The 18424-nt window shown below is 46.0% G+C and overlaps 1 protein-coding gene across 3 annotated transcripts in view; it reads right to left on the bottom strand.

Moving 5' to 3' along the window:
* Window positions 1–18424, bottom strand: part of LOC119379181 (condensin complex subunit 2) — a 75198-nt gene that overhangs the window by 30628 nt on the left and 26146 nt on the right. For all 3 annotated transcript variants that reach the window (XM_049411898.1, XM_037648392.2, XM_049411899.1), the window contains exons 8-12: window positions 14833–14998; window positions 7482–7582; window positions 5203–5381; window positions 4925–5046; window positions 1034–1263 (exon numbers count right to left, since the gene is read on the bottom strand). In XM_049411898.1, the coding sequence (XP_049267855.1) occupies window positions 1034–1263; window positions 4925–5046; window positions 5203–5381; window positions 7482–7582; window positions 14833–14998 (798 nt within the window). The remainder of the gene's footprint in view (window positions 1–1033; window positions 1264–4924; window positions 5047–5202; window positions 5382–7481; window positions 7583–14832; window positions 14999–18424) is intronic.

The following is an 18424-nucleotide window of genomic DNA, read 5'->3' as shown; positions in this document are numbered from 1 at the left end:
ACAGCGCTACGCTTGCTGTACCGTACGCGTGCGTTTAGTTTAGCGTGATAGCGTCAATGCAGCGAGGTTTCGCGGCGTCCGCGACCCGCAATGCTCAACTCTGCAACAGCGATCTGCTTTCGTTTCTACAAAGCGGTGCGCGCTTGAACACAACCCCGCACAAAGCAGCAGCGATCGGCGGCCCAGCGCGTTGAGGTTGTCGCCAAGTAAAAGCGTGCAGTAGGCTTAAAGTAGCGCTGTGCTGCACGCGTGCCCGGGCAGATAGCCGAAGATACTTATTGTGATAAGGTCGTCGGCGATAGGTCATGCTGGCGCGTTCGTCGGTGGCCGCCGCCTCGCCTTCGTTCTTTCCCGATGCTTACGTGCAAAGGCGTCGCCGCAATCGCACGGAAGTCGGAATCGGTGATCGACCGATCTCCGCACTTCTAGAAAAGACTGAAAACCTTTGGCGGCACATTGTGGCGTCGAGAATTTCAGCGGTGCAGTAAAATTTTATGGCACAAAAAGTTATCTCGGGCGCAGGGTACGCACTAACCGGTAGGCATAGGGCGAACCACTACGGCTTAAGCGGTCAGTGAATGCATGGGGCTCTATGGGGCTCAGTCGGGGATTCGTCGCAACTACGTTTTAACCGTTAGTACGTTTAAAGTGGGTACGTATTAACGATCTTGAGGGTTGAATCGCGCAAACGAGACAGGGACTCTTCTTTTAGTCCCTGTCTCGTTTGCGCGATTCAACCCTCAAGATCATGAACCAACAAGCCCAACTGACAGCCATTCTGACGTATTAACGAGGTTTGACTGTATATGTTGACAAATGAGTGATGTTTATGTTTACCTTTTCCGTGCTTAGTTTGACCGACGAGATCATCCAACCAATTTTGTTGGTCCCATTAGGGTTGAATGGAAGTCAACTGTACAGCTCCTGAGAACCTTGTTTGCTCAGCCACTGGCGTACATTACGTTCTTAACTGCCAAAACAGCAATGCACCTCAGAAGGCTAACAAGCAGCTATGCATGAACACAGTACTTGCCTTGTGGTCATCAAGTAAAACCAGGGTACCTAGATTAACATCCTCCCCATTCTTTTTCAATGCCATCAAATGTTTGGACTTCTTCCATGAATTAAGCATTGCCTTGTCCAGAACAGGGTCTTTCTTCAGGCGTGCAAACTCAGTGAAGTCAGGCTGCAGCTCCCGAAAACTTAAAGGGGGCACGACCTTTTCAACCTTCTTTCGCCCTCTTACTGGTCCTGTTGTCTTCCCTGCAGTAGAAAGAGAACATCAATGTCAGATGCACTAAGGCATTATATCTGTCCTCACAGAGTTTCATTTAGATTATATAGTATGGCTTGTAATCAGTTATATATTGACACAGTTAAAACCAGATCTCACGAAACCCAATTTTATGAAGCCCACCAATCTAACGGAAATTTCCAATCCACAGAAAATACCCAAAGGGTTCAGTAGAAATCCAAAAAAAAGGCAGGAGTCAGGGGAAGATGGAAGCTTCTGATGAAAAATTCGTAAACAGGGGGTGTGCTGGCGGCGAAGTCTCAACAAAAGGACTTGTCTTCTTCAAGGCTGCAACTACTTCAAGGTTGCAAGCAGTTGCAGCCTTGAACAGGACAAGTCCACTTGTCAAAACATCGGCTCCACCACACCCCCTGCTTACGAATTTTTTATCATAGGGTTCAGTGTTGTCTCCAACCCGAATTAACAAACTAATTTGGCCACCAAACCCAATTTTACGGAGCTTTTCCAACTGAGTGAAAAGGTGGTAATTTCCTTCTAATTTTGACCAAGGCGGGTTTTTCTTCGAGCGTGCGCTCTATTGCTATCGGGTTAAAACATCTAGGCAGCCTTGTTACGGCCCTAGCTTTATTTTGAAGAGGCTGCATGCTGCGAACATGCACAGAACAATGGACTCAGTACTTGGTAGCACTCTTACGTACTGGATGGTGCTAGAGGCGGCAGTGGTTCCTTTGATTATTTCATGGTTTACATAACGATGGCACTGACCATCTCCTCCCATCTTTTTCACTCAGCCTGCTAGCACAATCACTGCATTCCTTCTTGGTTATTTCATGGTTTATGTGACAGATAGCACGGATCATCTCCTTGCGTCTTTCTCGCTCGGCCTGCTCGCACGAGGCAATATTTTTAACATGAAAGTGCTTCATGCTGGTGTCCACTACGGCTCCACTGATGTATTTCCGTCACAGATATGACGTAAAATACAAAGACTAACAGATGGCCAAGAAAAAAAACTAGAAAAAAAAAGTTCCGTCCGCGGGAGTCGAACTTACGACCCCTCGCTCCGCAGCACGCAGCGCGAAACGATTAGGCCGCAGACGGCACACGTTCGACGCCATGCTAACGGCGAGCTACTTATATACACCATTTGCCGGTAGCGGTACTCAGAGACTGGTGGTACATAAGCACGTTTTCGTTACCACTAGCAAGATGGCGCGAAGGGCTCGAAGAGCGCGCTTTAAAGATCGACGCCCCACACGTCGCAATGAGTGCGTCCCTCTACAGGGCATGGTCCCTCGAGCGCGCACTTATCTCTTGATGGCGGTGGTTTGTACGTCTTGTGCTCTCACCACAAGTTTGCGTTGAGAGCACGAAGGTCACTTTGCTCACTAGAGCGGCCGCTTTTGCGAAAGGAGCGCGCTGCTCACACAAGAATAAGTTACAACTGTGACAGTTCGTGCTCATCCTGCGTATGTTCGTTCTGTGCGTCCTTTCTGCTTGAGCAGCGCGTTGCAAGTTTTGAGCTGCTTGCCGTTCTTTGCGTGACACTAGAATTTGTTGCTATGACATTCATTCCTTCGCCGCTGGGGTGAAAGAATGCCCAACAAACGCTCAACTACGTCTGTGAAGACACGTTTCACTTTCATGCTACACCGATTCCTATGACAGAGGGATCAGCCATGTTTTTTCAAAATTTTTTCAAATCCATCAAGTATAGGTGGAGTAACATGGATTTATCACAGGCTCCGAGCATTTTTTCCATTTTCCCTCTTCTTTCATCCTGAAATGCATGCTGGAACTTACACAGGGGGGTATACACAAGGAGGCAGAAAATTACACCAGCATGCGTCACAGCTTTCAGCTGCCAGTTCAAATGACCGCGGCGCTGGCACACGGCAGCACCCTGTGGTTGCCACTTTACCTACTACTATAACAATGATCTACACGATGCAGCAGAAGTAAAGCACAACTGCCATGCTACCGTATTTACTTGAATTTAAGCCGATGTTTTTTTTTTCGAAAAAATGATGTGCGAAAGTGGGGGGGTCGGCTTAGATTCAAGTACCATGATTTGACCGCAGCCGCCACCTACCTAAAGGCCCGGCTGTGCTAGCGGCATGGCGGCTCTGCATGCGCGTCCGAGGCTCATTTTCGCGACATCCTACGGTAGCTGCATGGTGACAAGGTCGCTCAGGTTCAGTGGCAGAGTGGTAGTCCCCATGGCTACTCAGGCTGACCTCGTCGTCTGCTTCTTACAGTCCATTGTTCCAAAATCTCGCAGTCCCACGTTCATGTAGCGAGGGTCATCGAGCCAGCGAGATTTCACGTCGCCGAAGGTGGATCGGGTCACGTGATTACAGCGGCGGCGAATGCTACACACTTTGACACCCTCTCTCCTTTTGTCGCATGACGCGGAGGCGGCAGAGGAGCGAGCAGCGCGAGTGCGGAGTTGGTCAGTTTTCTGGAAGCGATCGTGCAGTGTAGTCGTGCCTTTAACACATGCTTGCGACCTGCATTCGAGGTAAGTTTTTTCTTTTCTGGCCTTGCGATTTCGGGGGTCAGCCTGCAACCGAGCACGGCCTAGATTCAAGTAAATACGGTGAATTCTCCAATGCATACTGGCTTTGTCCTGCATCAGCTTGACTATCGATAGCAGTTAAAATGAGATGGTGCATTTTCAAGCAGTTTTATGAGCTACAGTAAAATCTCGTTACTACGAACATCAGTTTTAAAGTAAGCGGTTTTAAACTTTAAATGGTTTTAAAGTAAGTGCCAGTGCCTGTCCGGGTTAGCAGCCCCTTGCAATATCGTCATCAATGTGATGCGTTTAACGTCTGCCTGTACTCCCTGTGACGTTTCACACATTCCGTGGGTATTCTCGACGTCACAGACAGACAAGTTTACGAGGTGTGCACAACACCACCTAGAGTAGCCCACGATGGGGACTATCATCTCTTTCCTCTCTCACTCTGTAGTCAGGTTGTTCTCTAGGTGGTTGTGGCTGCTTATGCCAGTGGCGTTTTAAGTGGCGTAACAAGGAAACTTTTTTGTTGTTTCTGAGGGGGGCAAACTCTTGAGCGTGAAGTGGGTGCTAGGCAGGTGGGTTGTCATGTGTCATGGTAGATGTCCTATGAAGACAGACATTTTGGCAGAGGAACCTGTCTGGTATGTCACACCCTGGCTAATATCACAGCGTCAACATCATTTCAATCCTTCACTTATGTGGGGGCACTGATTCAAACGTGCTCTGAACGTCACTGAAGTTCGAGCGCACATGTTATTACAGCACTCGACCACAGTGAAGAACTAGTTTCTTAATATTTTGGGTGGGTTTCTAAAGTGATGCCAAAATTGATCAAAATTAAAGACACTAGCAACAATTATGCAATACATTAGAGTACTTGCAATTCAACTTAATGATTATCAGACAATGATCCACTCATTAAAGCAAATAAGCCACAAATAAGAATTTGGCAGGCAGTGGTCCTTTCAATCATCCAGCAAGAGCCAGTATCATAATCAAAATAACAAAAGTTATGGCCCATACAAAAGTATCGGCACAAACCGAGACTTTTTGATGAAGTTAAAAATAAAAAAATTGAATCCTTGAGCATCAAATGAACCGAAGTAAAGTGGTACCATGCACACAACAAAGGACAAAGGCAGCACCTTTTGCTTTCCGGAGACGCCAATGTTCTGGTCCATGGGGCACAATGGGTAATTTGTCTGTGAAATAGGAGTAGTCTTGAGGTACTGGCGCAAGGTACTTGACAAGGTCCGATATGCCACACCTGTGAGAAAGAGAAAAATGTCACTTTTGAAATTAGAAACAAAAGCCTTGTACATCCATCTTCATTAGCATGTAATCTAGTTCTTCAGCAACCTATTTTTAATTATTTGCATCGACAGTGGCAAACAGGAAGCTGGTAAATGATTTGAACACATACTTGATCAAGTCCTCGGGTCGCTCTGGGCTGGGACAGTGATCATCAAAAAGATCAGCACTCTCATCATCCCTGTCATTGCAGCTGCCTACGTATGGCAGACTTGGGCCTTGCTCTTCTGTAACTGCAACACTGGAGTTTGGACAATGAATGCTGTATGATGTGTCTGACATTCCTGGGAGCTGGACAAAAGGACGTGCCCATTCAGTGAAGCATAAGTACAAAATAAATGCCTCTAAAACACATCTGCAAACTAATAATAATTGTTGGGGTTTAACGTCCCAAAACCAAGATATGATAATGAGAGGCACCGTAGTGGAGGGCTCCGGAAATTTCGACCACCTGGGGTTCTTTAATGTGCACCTAAATTTACATAAGAGGAAAAAATTTTTAGACACCCAAGCACCACCACAAAAAAGAGGCTCTTTTCCTGTGCTTTGTTTTTCTTTTCTGGTGGTGCTTAGGCATGTAAAAATTTTTTCCTCAAAGTTATGTACCAACTAGCCCAGCAACAAGTTCTTCCAAATCTAAGTACATGGGCCTCAAGCGTTTTCACCTCCAGTGAAAATGCTGCCACTGTGGCTTGCACTTTCCAGCTCAGGAGAAAAACACTACAGTGTCTAAGCCAACAGGTTGGCCTGCGCACTTGAAGGCTCGGCAATGTAAACCCAGAAAACATACACAGTATCCATTTTGTTTTTTTGAGGTGATGTGCACATCGCGAACTGCATTACTATACATACTACATACACGTATACTGTAATCACAATCACCTTCCCCATACTTTACAAGTTTCTTAGACTGCAAACTTTCAATGATCAATTATGATCTCCTCTCTCATTCTGCTGCTGAGTCATCAATAACCCCAATTCCTACAGGCAAGCTAAGTCACTTCCCACTATGAAGCCCATGCTCCTTCTAAGGCTCAACTGGACTCCGATGTCACAAATGTAAAGCTCCTTGTCTTTCTGATTGTTGCTGGAGCATACCACAGTACAATCTCAAAGAGCCCAGAACATATTTTCAGAAGGGCTGTACACTAAATATATTAAAATAAAAAATAGGAATGTGTAATAAACCCAAAAAATTAGTACTTACATGCCCCGCTTGCATGTTATCAAGAAAAGAAAACTTTTTAGTACCAGCAGTTCCCAATATCTGAGAAATTGCACGTTAAGAACAGCTTAAAATGGTCAAAACATTTCAGAGTATTACAGAGCAGCTATAATACCCCTGACGCAAGAGCAAAAATAAAATCCTTTGAAACAAACCTCTTTACTTTACGGTGAAGCACGGTTACGCAAAGCAGTTTCGCACTGGCACACAAAACGTTGCTGCCTCCTTTACGTTTTCTACAAACACCACAATAAACTTCGTGATTTAAACTGAAACTGCTTAAATGCCATAAGGGGCTGTACACCTGTCAGTACAAATAAAAAAGAAGAATCATGAAACATAAAAGACATGTCGCCTAATTATAATTTGCACATTCGTTATTATGAGCATCAGTGGCGTAGCCAGGGCGTGGCACAGCGGACCCGTGCCCCTCCCCTGATCCTTTTTTTGTTTTCTTTTTTTTTTTGCCATGACATACAGAGCCCGAAATGACACTCGACCACATCTGCCTGACCCCCCCCCCTGAAAATAAATTTCTGCCTACGCCCCTGATGAGAATATATTTTCACTGAAAGGAAAAAATATAATTCAACTGCAATAATTAATGAATCTTTTGATGTAGGCCTGGCCTACACCGTGACGCTTCGCTGACAAAGTGGATGGCCAAAAAAACGTGTGGATGAAGTGACCATGGCCAAAGGTGCCTGACGTGCGTACGGGGGTGATGTGAAAGTGATGGAGCCAGTTGCATGTGTTTCAAAGTATGACTGTAGAAAAATTTGACTGCGAGGTAAATTGGCCTGTCTACTAACTGTACAAATGGTTTCTGGGATCAATAAAGTTTCAAACAAGTCAGCAGTGCGTTTTGCTGTTTTTTACGCCTCTTGCTTAATCCAACCCGTCAAATAATTAGACCAATTTCGATGATCCAGGGTCAAATTAACGGAAGTTGACTACATTACTTGTACTAGAGCTCACATTACCCTACTCACTAGAGCACATGTTGCTCAAAGAATGAGCACCTAATATTCAGTACTTGGCTTGAAAGAAACAAAAACAGATATCAAAAACAGATTATTCAAGTCGTTTGAATGCTCAAACGACTTGAATAATAAATTATTTAATGAAGCAAGAAATACATACAGTACTTCAATATTGATACTCACATCACAACCCCGTTCTGCTTCAACACTTTCATCCCACATGCATATGAGCCCAGGATCTTCACAAAGTCCATTTACACCATTCAGACATCTTTGCAGATAATCTGGTAAAGAAAAAGTAAAGTCACACAATTTAATTCTGTAAATACATAAAGGGAATATTCACCTTCTATATACACACTACACAAAGGTGGCACCCAACCTCAGTTTATAAGTACAAAAGGGTAGACTTGTGCGAAGCGAATTTTAGGTTCGAAGCGAAATTGAAGCAAATAGTGACCTGGTCGAATAATTTCGAAGCGAATTCGAATAGTATACAGTTGAACACGGATATATCGAACCCGAAGGGGATCGCGAATTACTTCGATATACGAAAAATTCGATATTAAAAAATACAGGTCCCGAGACCTTACCAGTGGCGGACGATCACCTACAATCTGCACATTCAAGAATGACAACTAATTCCGCACACGTGATGCAACAATGTTTTATTTGCGTGAAAAAAAAAAATCGCTAAAGGCCTGCTTCTTCATCTTCAAAATGAAGTTGACGACGCTGGCCTCGATTTATCGAGTCTATCCAGGTGCGACAGCCCGGTTCCCTCCAAGTCGCCGCAACAACAGCGAATCAAGCCGAACGCTGCCGCCACTTCAGCGGCGGAGTACATGCGTGTAGCCGTCACCTCGTCCGGACGATCTTCGTCACCACTTGAGCTGTCGGCCTGGGCATCCTGGGTCCCTGTGACCGCAGCTACAATGTCCTCATCAGCGAGGCTCGCAACAGCCTCAACATTGCAGTCCGCTTCCACGAAATCATCCGACAACACTTCGGGTGGTACGGCAACTCTCGAAACGCGCCGTCTATGCGCTCGTCGTCGCAGTCTTCACCTGTTTCTGCAAGCTTCGCAGTCACGAAGCCTGCCTTCCGGAAGCAGTTGGCCACTGTGTCCATCTTCACGTCTCGCCAGGCACCCGTCACCATTTGAATGAGACGAAGCAGGTCAAACTTCACCTCGGTGCTCATGCGGAGGTTGACCAGCAGCCTATCAAGGATTCGCCTCCTGTAGCACACCTTGAAGGACTTGATGATGCCCTGGTCGAGCGGTTGCAGCATCACTGTTGTGCTGGCCGGCAGAAACTTCAGCTCGATGTTTTTGAGCTCGCAGGTGGTGTGGTGGGCCGAGCAGTTGTCCACAAGAAGGCAAGCGCGACGCTCCGACTTGCCCAGCTCGACGTCCCACGCCTTCTTGTTCGATGCGTAGCGAACGGGGAGCTGCTTAGAGTTCTTGAAACAGCGCGGTGCCCTTGCTTTCCCGATCACAAAGAGCTGAAGCTTCCGAGACCCATCCATGTTGGCTGCCAGCAGCAGAACGCTCACGCTTTACTCATTTTGCCGCCGTGACACGTACTACCCCGGACGTCGAGAGTCTTGCTTGGCAGTATTTGCCAAAATAGACCGGTCTCGTCGGCGCTGAAGGTTTCTGCAGCTGAAAACTTTGCGGAGATTTCCGGCCACTCCTTTGTCATCCACTGCTGGATGTCCTGGCTGTTTACGGCTTCACTTTCACCAGAAATGTTTTTGTCGACGATGTTGTAGCGTTGCTTAAATCGGTGAAGCCGCCTGGTGTTGTCGGCGAAATTGCCTTCACCGAGTGCAGCTGCAAACCATTTGGCCTTAGCCATCAGCATTGGGCCATCCACCAGAAATGTTCTTCGCGCACACTTCTAAGAATGAGGCATAGAGTGCCTGTTCTACTTTCCCGTGGGCAGGAGCGCGCACACGACAGGCTCCCGACGTTCGCTGCTCTGCCGCCTTTGCCTTGATATCTGCCTTGTTCTTCAACAAGGTGCTCAGCATGCTCCGTGGTATCCCGATGTCGTCCGCCACCGCCAAACTTTTTTCGTCCGCCTCAACACGCTGTATGGCTTTCAACTTCATCGCAAAGTCAAGGTTCTTGCGCTTCTTGACGCTGGCCATTGCTACTCGAGAAGTCGAAAATTCAAGCAGTCCGCAGCGCCTTTGCACAGCATGCACAGCACGCATGCAAAAGAGGAATGCGGTGGTATGCGACAACTCACGGAAGTGGACTCCGCCAACAAAGCGCTCGCGATCAGTCGCGATGGCGGCGATGGCTACCCGGGCTACCTGCGAGGGCAGCAGCGATGTACAAAAAGCGTGAGCTATGGTTGGCTGAGAAAATACGAAAGGAGCGAGCTGTGGTTGGCTGATCAAAACTCACAAAACAGCAACAAAAAAGAAAGAAAGAAAAGGCGACAGGAGGAAGCCGCTGGCTCCTTCGTTCCTGCTCAAAAAAAGAAAAGGCGAAAGGAGGAGGCCGCCGGCTACTTCCTTCCTGTTCTCCGAGCCGACAGTAATGCGGAGAAAGCACGAGAAAGAGAGAGAAAAAAAAGGAAAAAAAAAGCAGTTCCGCAAGTTGGAGAACGCGCCCAACACGAGTACAGTCTGAGCCCTCTCGCCCTCACGTTTTTCGAGCGTATCGGGTGTCAGCGGAGGCACGGTGCCGCGAAGGTCGCGAGGCACAGCGAGTGCTGAAGCACACCTTCCAGCTCGCGCAGTGTTCGATATATCCGATGGCGGGTAAAAATACCGTTCGATATAAACGTGCCAATTTCTATACTTTTACAGAGGATTTTCAAGGGGATAATTTACGGGTTCGATATAGCCGAAAATTTGATATATGTGGGTTCGATATATCCGTGTTCGACTGTATATCACATACTATAAAGAAAAATGAGCATATTTGTCATGACCCAACTAACCTGCACAATATTTTTTAAAGTTGAAAGAAGGCATGCGCAAATGTCATTCTTTTAAGTTCAAAGGGAAGTGGAAGCAACTTTCAATAGTAGCAGGATTTGACTTTCGGTAGAATGCAAGTGATCACCTGTAAAATATGTTAAGTTTTAAAAGTTGCTATACGTAGAGCATATAAACCGGTATAACAAGCTTTTAAATTTAATATAAAATCACAGTTTCACCGCAAGGGCGAAGCAATGAATGCGATAGAAACAAATTGTAATATTATACGAAGTAAGGCTGGCAGCTAACTATTTTGGATCCGATATCACATAACTCCACAAAACGCTGGTGTAAAAGAATACGGCCGCTCCAGGGAGAGATGCTCTTTTCACGTTGAGAGCGCAGCACATAGAAGGGTATACAAGCCGACCGCTGATGCCGAGATAGCACTCATGACCGCGCCCTTAGAGTCAAAGTTCACAGCTGCTGCTTGAGCAAGACCACCCCCTCTTTCCAACATCCCTTTATGCTTGTTAAAGACGGCCAGGGCGTTTCCTCTCTGCTTGAGCATTCAATGGCAGGTCTAACACGCAGGGGGATGTTATCGCAAGCGCCCTCCGAGCGAAGATGTGCCGGCTCGATTGATCTCTGCTTCAGCCGCGTTTACCCGCGTATAGAACATACGATGCGCAAAGGATGTTATCAATTTGGACTTTATACGAAACATGATGGCGACGCCAACGGTAACGCCAACGCCGACAGCAAAAACCTGTTGAGAGTGTCCATATAATTGCTATCACAATAAAATAACGAATCGATGTGAGTGATTTAACCTTGAAATGTGGCTTCACGGCAGTGCGGATTTTTCCTGGATAGGTGTATTCGCGGTATAGCACCTGTAAGGTCCGGCGTGTCGAGAACGGGGGAAATAGTTGTGTCTTTCCCCAAAAGGCGGCTTCCAAGAAGCCAGCCTCAGAGTCGAGGCTCGAAGCGCAGCGACGCTCGGTTCGAGTGTAGGAAGCGCGGGGACAAAAGAACACTTGCCAGCTGCCCATAACCGTTCGAACAAAAAGACGCGCCCTATTGACCATCGGTTTAACGACCAACGCAGCGGCCCGCCGCCCGCGGGGGGTCCGGGAAGCAGTGCGAAGGGAGCCAAGACTGGGACGTCAATAAATCTCGCATAGGATCCGTGAACGCCTGTCGACAGAGACGAGATGTCGCCGAGTACGGTGCACGCGGCCCAGTAAATCTCGCAAAGTGTCTGTTAAAAGCCTGTCAACGGATACGAGATGTTTCCGAGGAGGGGTGGCATGGCTCCGCTAGTTAACCGGTCGCACAGTGTATGAACACGAGCAGGGTAACTGAACGGCGCCACCATCGTGTATGTTTCTTTAGTGCACTTCTGAGAATGTCGTTTGCCGGACGTCTTCCACGTCTCTCTCTCAGGCAGGGGGCTCAAAAGGCTTCAGAGAGAGAGGGTGGAGGCCTCCGGCTGACCAATTTACATTTGACCCAATAAGCGGTCAGAGTGATTTTGATTTGCCGTGGGGAAAACTGGGAGGAGCAATGTTGGGGTTAAAACCTGGCTCCCGGCTCCTCACGAGGGTTCTTGTCGCAGGAGCGGTGCTATGCACTTGTCGGCTCTTCCGAATGATGTCGCGCAAGTTCCAATGTACAGTACGGTCCACTCTTAGAGGGAACACGCGAGCGCGCGGTCGGCGGTCCGCGGAGCGCTAACTGGTGGCGAGATTTGGAAACGCGGAGCATGCGCGTAGATTCACAAGGGCGGTTCGTGTCCTGCGTCGTCTGCTGCTTCTTCGCCCCAGCGCTCGGCGCGTGCTAGCGAAATTCTATATTTCTACGGTTGGAAGGACAAGCTTGCTATTATCTCTGCATCGGGCATAAATTTCCTTGTCTGTTATAAAAAGCGGCCAGCTGGTGCGAGCAGCATGTTGAAAGCTTACAAATAACTTATTGGTGAGCACCTGGGCTAATTGCTAATTCATTATGAGGGAAACTGTGCAAAAAAAACAAAAAAAACGTCGACAAAGGGAGAACAGAACAGCACAAGCGCATGTGCTGTTCTCCCTTTGTCGACGTTGTTCTTTTTTTGTTTTCTTTTGCGCAGTTGCCCTCATAATGAACACTTACACTAGGTTACACAAGTGATATGCTTCGTTATCACTTTCACAGAATTCCACAGCTGGGGGCCCCAGTCTAAATTTGGCCGCTGGGGCCACGAGTCGCATCGCATCAAAACTGGCGAGAAAGCAGCGCAACAAACAAACACCTTTCTTTTCTGCCTGCTTATTACCCGACAAGGCACAGAAAGAGTCGTGGCTGCATGAATCGCACTGCTGAAAAACGGAAGCGCGCCAAGCGCAGGGCCGCCAATTGTAGCAGACGAACAGCGGCAAACGCGGCCCTTACGCCTTTATGCGCATGCGCCGCGTTTACAAATCTCGCCGCCAGTTTGCGCCACGCGGGCCGCCGGCCACGCGATCGCGTGTTCCCTCTAACAGTGGACCGCACTGTACATAGCTGCCATTTAACCTTGTATATACTCTGTATATAAATATCGAGTTGTTTTGCTTTAAGAAAAGGAGTCGTCTCCATTCTTGAGAGTTAGCAGCAACCACGATGAGGCAAGGCAGCTACGGCCAACCTTCCACTCCCTTCTGCAACTGACAGCGGCTACGCAGCTGAGAGAGCTCTGCTCTGGAACCAAGAGGGAGTGGGGAGAAAGTCGAGAATTTAATTCTCGACCTTCTCCCCACTCCCTCTTGATTCCAGAGCAGAGCTCTCTCAGCTGCGTAGCCGCTGTCAGTTGCAGAAGGGAGTGGAAGGTTGGCCGTAGCTGCCTTGCCTCATCGTGGTTGCTGCTAACTCTCAAGAATGGAGACGACTCCTTTTCTTAAAGCAAAACAACTCGATATTTATATACAGAGTATATACAAGGTTAAATGGTAGCTATGTACACTGGAACTTGCGCGACATCATTCGGCAGAGCCGACAAGTGCATAGCACCGCTCCTGCGACAAGAACCCTCGTGAGGAGCCGGGAGCCAGGTTTTAACGCCAACATTGCTCCTCCCAGTTTTCCCCACGGCAAATCAAAATCACTCTGACCGCTTATTGGGTCAAATGTAAATTGGTCAGCCGGAGGCCTCCACCCTCTCTCTCTGAAGCCTTTTGAGCCCCCTGCCTGAGAGAGAGACGTGGAAGACGTCCGGCAAACGACATTCTCAGAAGTGCACTAAAGAAACATACACGATGGTGGCGCCGTTCAGTTACCCTGCTCGTGTTCATACACTGTGCGACCGGTTAACTAGCGGAGCCATGCCACCCCTCCTCGGAAACATCTCGTATCCGTTGACAGGCTTTTAACAGACACTTTGCGAGATTTACTGGGCCGCGTGCACCGTACTCGGCGACATCTCGTCTCTGTCGACAGGCGTTCACGGATCCTATGCGGGATTTATTGACGTCCCAGTCTTGGCTCCCTTCGCACTGCTTCTCGGACCCCCCGCGGGCGGCGGGCCGCTGCGTTGGTCGTTAAACCGATGGTCAATAGGGCGCGTCTTTTTGTTCGAACGGTTATGGGCAGCTGGCAAGTGTTCTTTTGTCCCCGCGCTTCCTACACTCGAACCGAGCGTCGCTGCGCTTCGAGCCTCGACTCCGAGGCTGGCTTCTTGGAAGCCGCCTTTTGGGGAAAGACACAACTATCCCCCCCGTTCTCGACACGCCGGACCTTACAGCACCCCTCTACTGCGGCGAAACCATCTTTACAGGGGGTTACACGTGGCTTATATATGTCTATCCGTTCATTTCGAATACTTCAAAATTTTCAATAATTTAAATTTGTGTCGAAGTAAAACCGAATACTGTGATATTCGTTCCAATATTCGAAGTGCTCGAATATTCGCACAAGCCTACAAGAGTATACAGTGTGTTTCAAGAAATGTGCCTGAAAATCTCAATGTAAGGAAACCACGATATTTGCTCGCTACCTTTGGCCTTACATAGTCTGTGGTGGTGGTGGCAGACAACTTAAGATGACTAGATACAGTAATTATTGTACTAATTTGATAAAATAAAGTAATTAACTTTTGATTAGAGAAGACAGGCGGTCCGGTCAAATGGGATAATTGAAGTCCTTCCTGCGAGGAGCCCATTGCACTGAGAGATTTACAAAAAGTATTAGTTAGAGATTTCCAGAGTGTTAGTTCAAAGTTTTATAGTACTATAATATGCAGCTCCCGAGAATTATGTTTACAGGAAATCAGTGCCATGAAAAAGCACAACACTTCATGATTGCTGTACAAGCTTGTGCAATGCCGTTTCATCATCCCAACCAATATTAAAAACATGTGAATCTCATATAAAATTATTTTTTCCGATGTAATTTGTAAAAAGTAGGGGAGCGTCTTATACACTGAAAAACACAGTAATTTTTTTTTACCCCAGTCACACGAATGCCTATATGATAAAAATTTTTGGTAATTTTTGCTTCCTTTGATTAATTTAACTTCAGAAAAAGGGCTGTCCCATTGAGTTACATTCAAACAATCTACTCTAAGTAAAAAACATACCTATTGGCGCCTTGCTGCGAGTGTCTTTGATGGGTTGCAGTTTTCTTCTTGCATTTAAGAACATCACCTCCCCTCTGTCGCTGAATGAATAAATGTGATTCATGACAAAGCAGTCCGATGTTCCACATGTGCTGTTGGCTCGGATGTACTCCTGGAGTGGGTCAATCTATTTTTAAAAAAGGAGCAAAAGATGCACAATAAGAAATACAGCGTTACCGGTAGGCCCAATGCTATGTTTATGGCAAGCGCAGCTGCAATTTTACTATCCGAGATATTATTCATAATAAAGGCGCTGTAAAATTATATTTTACCGCCATACTTGTTCACTCGCAAGCAAAACTCTCTCCTCTTCTACAAATTAACAACCCATTAGTATGTGCTGTATCATGTATGAAATGAATATTAAAGCTTGTTTTAATGAAGCACTTGGATGTCCTTAGTATTCAGAACACCAGGGCAGGCCGATAAACAACATTCAAACACACTGGTATTTTCTTCTGCGGCAATCGCATGTGAAAAAAAAAAGTGAATATTTTTTTGCAAGTTGTGTATCAAGCTACCCTGATAACTTTCTCCACCCTCTAATGTAGAGCATACATGTCAAGTGAATATTTATGTGGATCCAGTAGTGTATAAGTACTCGAAATGAATGAACCAACATGTGAAACGTTTATTTACTTTCAACGTTTCGACCGGGATTCAGCCAGGATTCTGCCTTTCATTTCAAATGCTTACACATAAAAGTCAAGAATTCCCAAGTGATGTCACCATGTATTAGGATAGAATGTTGTCTTAACAGGAAAAAGTGGCTCAGACAGGCTGGCCGATGCTTCGATAGGTGGACCTATTTTCTTCAAAGGCCCCTCATCTCTGGCATGTCAGTTTTGAAATGAGCAATCAGTGACGCCCTGTCATGTGTTGTCGCTGTCGGTACTTGTCGTCTGCAAAAAAAAAAAACTTGAGAGAGAGAATAAGCATGGTCATTTCAAGCCTGTAGGAATCGTAGAAGATACACATGAATTAAAAAAAAGAAGAAGAAAAGAATTCCTTTCTTTTCTCCCACTTCATGTTGCTTTAAACCATGTAGCCTTCTGGCCCTCCCCCATCCCCCTTGTGTACCTGCTAAGATCCCTACAGCTGTGGAATGACCATGCCGATTCCCTCTCAAAGTTATTTTTTGATGACAAGTATCGACAGCAACACGCAACGCAACATCAACGACAGACCCCCTTTATAACTAACTCGCCACAGATGATGGCATAACTTTGACGCAGATAGGGAAGATAGGCCCGCCAACCGAAACGTCGGCCAGCTTGCCTGAGGTACTTATTGCCATTCAGACAAGCTGTATATCACATTGTGCTTCCGTCCATTGGTCTGCATCGATGCTTTGGATTTCCATGTATTTTAGAATTTCAAGCTTCACATGTCTACACACCGATAAAAAAATGTTGGTACTAAAACACTGCTGGTATACACAGCAAGAAGCATCTACACAGAAAACGATACAATAAAATCTGTAGATATCAGAACCACAGCTGACTAAATTACTGTAGCACTGAATACAGCCATCGATTTCTATGTCCCTGCTAAAGCAAATACAAAGCTGTTCACTGAATGCTTCTCTAACCACAAAAGTATCTGTTTGTCAACATGTTCTCAGATTAAGTAAAAAACTACAAGGTTTCGATATGAAATGTGTTTCAATTTGGTCAGCATAGAGGTCTGTTAAAATCACACATACCGAAAACATTTAATACTTTTTATCACTTTTATAAACTATGATATGATAATGATGCATGATGTAGTGGAGGACTCTGGATTACCTATGACTAATTAGCATTCTTTAACATGCACTTATATTTAACCCTTTGAGGGTTTTTGCCATACATGTACGGCATCACCTAACAGGCACCAAAGGGTTTTTATTGTACATGTACGGCATAGCCTGTATGTTTAAAACGCACGCCTTTTTCGATCATTTCTCTTGCTTGGCATATGCTGCCACACTTTGGGAATACGTGGAATTCTTTTCATGCGCCGATGTCTCTCCGTTTTTTTTTTTGCTCCCAAAGCGGCACGCCGGCTATCCCTTGCCCATCCTAGCGCGTTCGCAGTGCGGCTGGTTTAAAACGCGGGCCTTTTTCGATCATTTCTCTTGCTAGGCATGTGCTGCCACGCTTCAGGAATGCGTGGAATTTTTTTCATGCGCCGATGTCTCTCCATTGCCTTTTTTTTACTTTCCAAAGCGGCACGGCGGCTTTCACTTGCACATCAGAATGCGCGCACATGGTGTGACTGGTTTCGATTTCATCCTTTAGGTGGTTATCGCTACTCGCGCCCACAAAGCTAGTGGCTGTCCGGTTTCTGATCTCTCAAAAGGTGACCGCTTGTGACTCTCTCATTTATTGCTCGCCGGGGGGTGGTTACATCTGTTTCCGTGTGGCGCTAAATTACACAAACGACACCGCCGTGGTTGCGTTTCCTCTTTTGGGGAGCGCGAACATTTTCTACCGGAAAAGTACACTGGTGGGCTCATTTATGTATGTCTGTGAGCTATGTTTAATACAATGCATAATTTTTATTTATAAAAAATTGTATAAGTGCTTTTTTTAGGATTTCGCTTGACGTTACTACGAATAAACCATGTGTATGCAACAAAAAATGATCTCTTTTCTTTTTTGTCACTTTACGGTCACGCAAAAAAATTTCAGACATTTTTTCTTAAATAGAATTGTCTGAAGAATTTATTTCAGCAATAAAAAAATTACACATTTGTGGACTGCATTTTGGGAAAAGTTCGACCCCCAAAGGGTTAAGTACATTAATCACTTTTATCAGGCTAACAGACAATAGAGTTTTAGCTTGTCCCGTATTCTGCTATACACGACAGCTTCTACGTAATACCAGGTTACCGGACAATAGTAGAGAGATCTTGAGAAACTTCATCTAAGCACAATGCCTTTACACACAGTTCTCGTGTTCCAGGAGTGTTCGTGTAAAAAATATTCATAAAACATTTAAAAAAAGCAACATATAAGCACTTATGACACTGCCAATAATTCACACAGGCAGTGAAGTAGAAATGACTTGCTTACTACGATAATAGTCTTGTGTTTGACTAGTTGATCTCTGTGCTGCCAGATGCTTCTGGTAACCAGTCTATACGCAAATTCTAACAAATCTGCAGATATATGAAGGCGTTCAAATAAAGCCACCGAAAATATAAGGGAACACTAACATCCCCTATGCTTTCTTTGACCTCACTATCTGTAGGCTTTGTATGGCTATGACTAACAAGTATCAGGCCCCTCAACAAGATACCCTTTTCTCCTTCATTCCCACATATCTTTTAAATTGTACAACCCCCGTGACTTATATTAATATTGTTATGTAAAAGAAAAAAGCCGTTATTCAATCATGCACGAGCTGCATGCCCAGATGACACGCATGACACAATCGGAGCTGAATTTAGCTCCTTCAGCTCTCATTCCGTGTTCAAAGAGACATACCTGAGGTCGGCAGTATGTTTGTTGAACAGAGGAGCAGTGGTATTATTTCGGAGAGCTCAGTAAGCATCATGGAAGGTATA

This window comes from Rhipicephalus sanguineus, chromosome 1, assembly GCF_013339695.2.
Source record: "Rhipicephalus sanguineus isolate Rsan-2018 chromosome 1, BIME_Rsan_1.4, whole genome shotgun sequence".
Lineage (NCBI taxonomy): Eukaryota > Metazoa > Arthropoda > Arachnida > Ixodida > Ixodidae > Rhipicephalus > Rhipicephalus sanguineus.
Note: the sequence above shows the minus strand (reverse complement) of the source record. Positions and strands in the feature narration are given on the sequence as shown.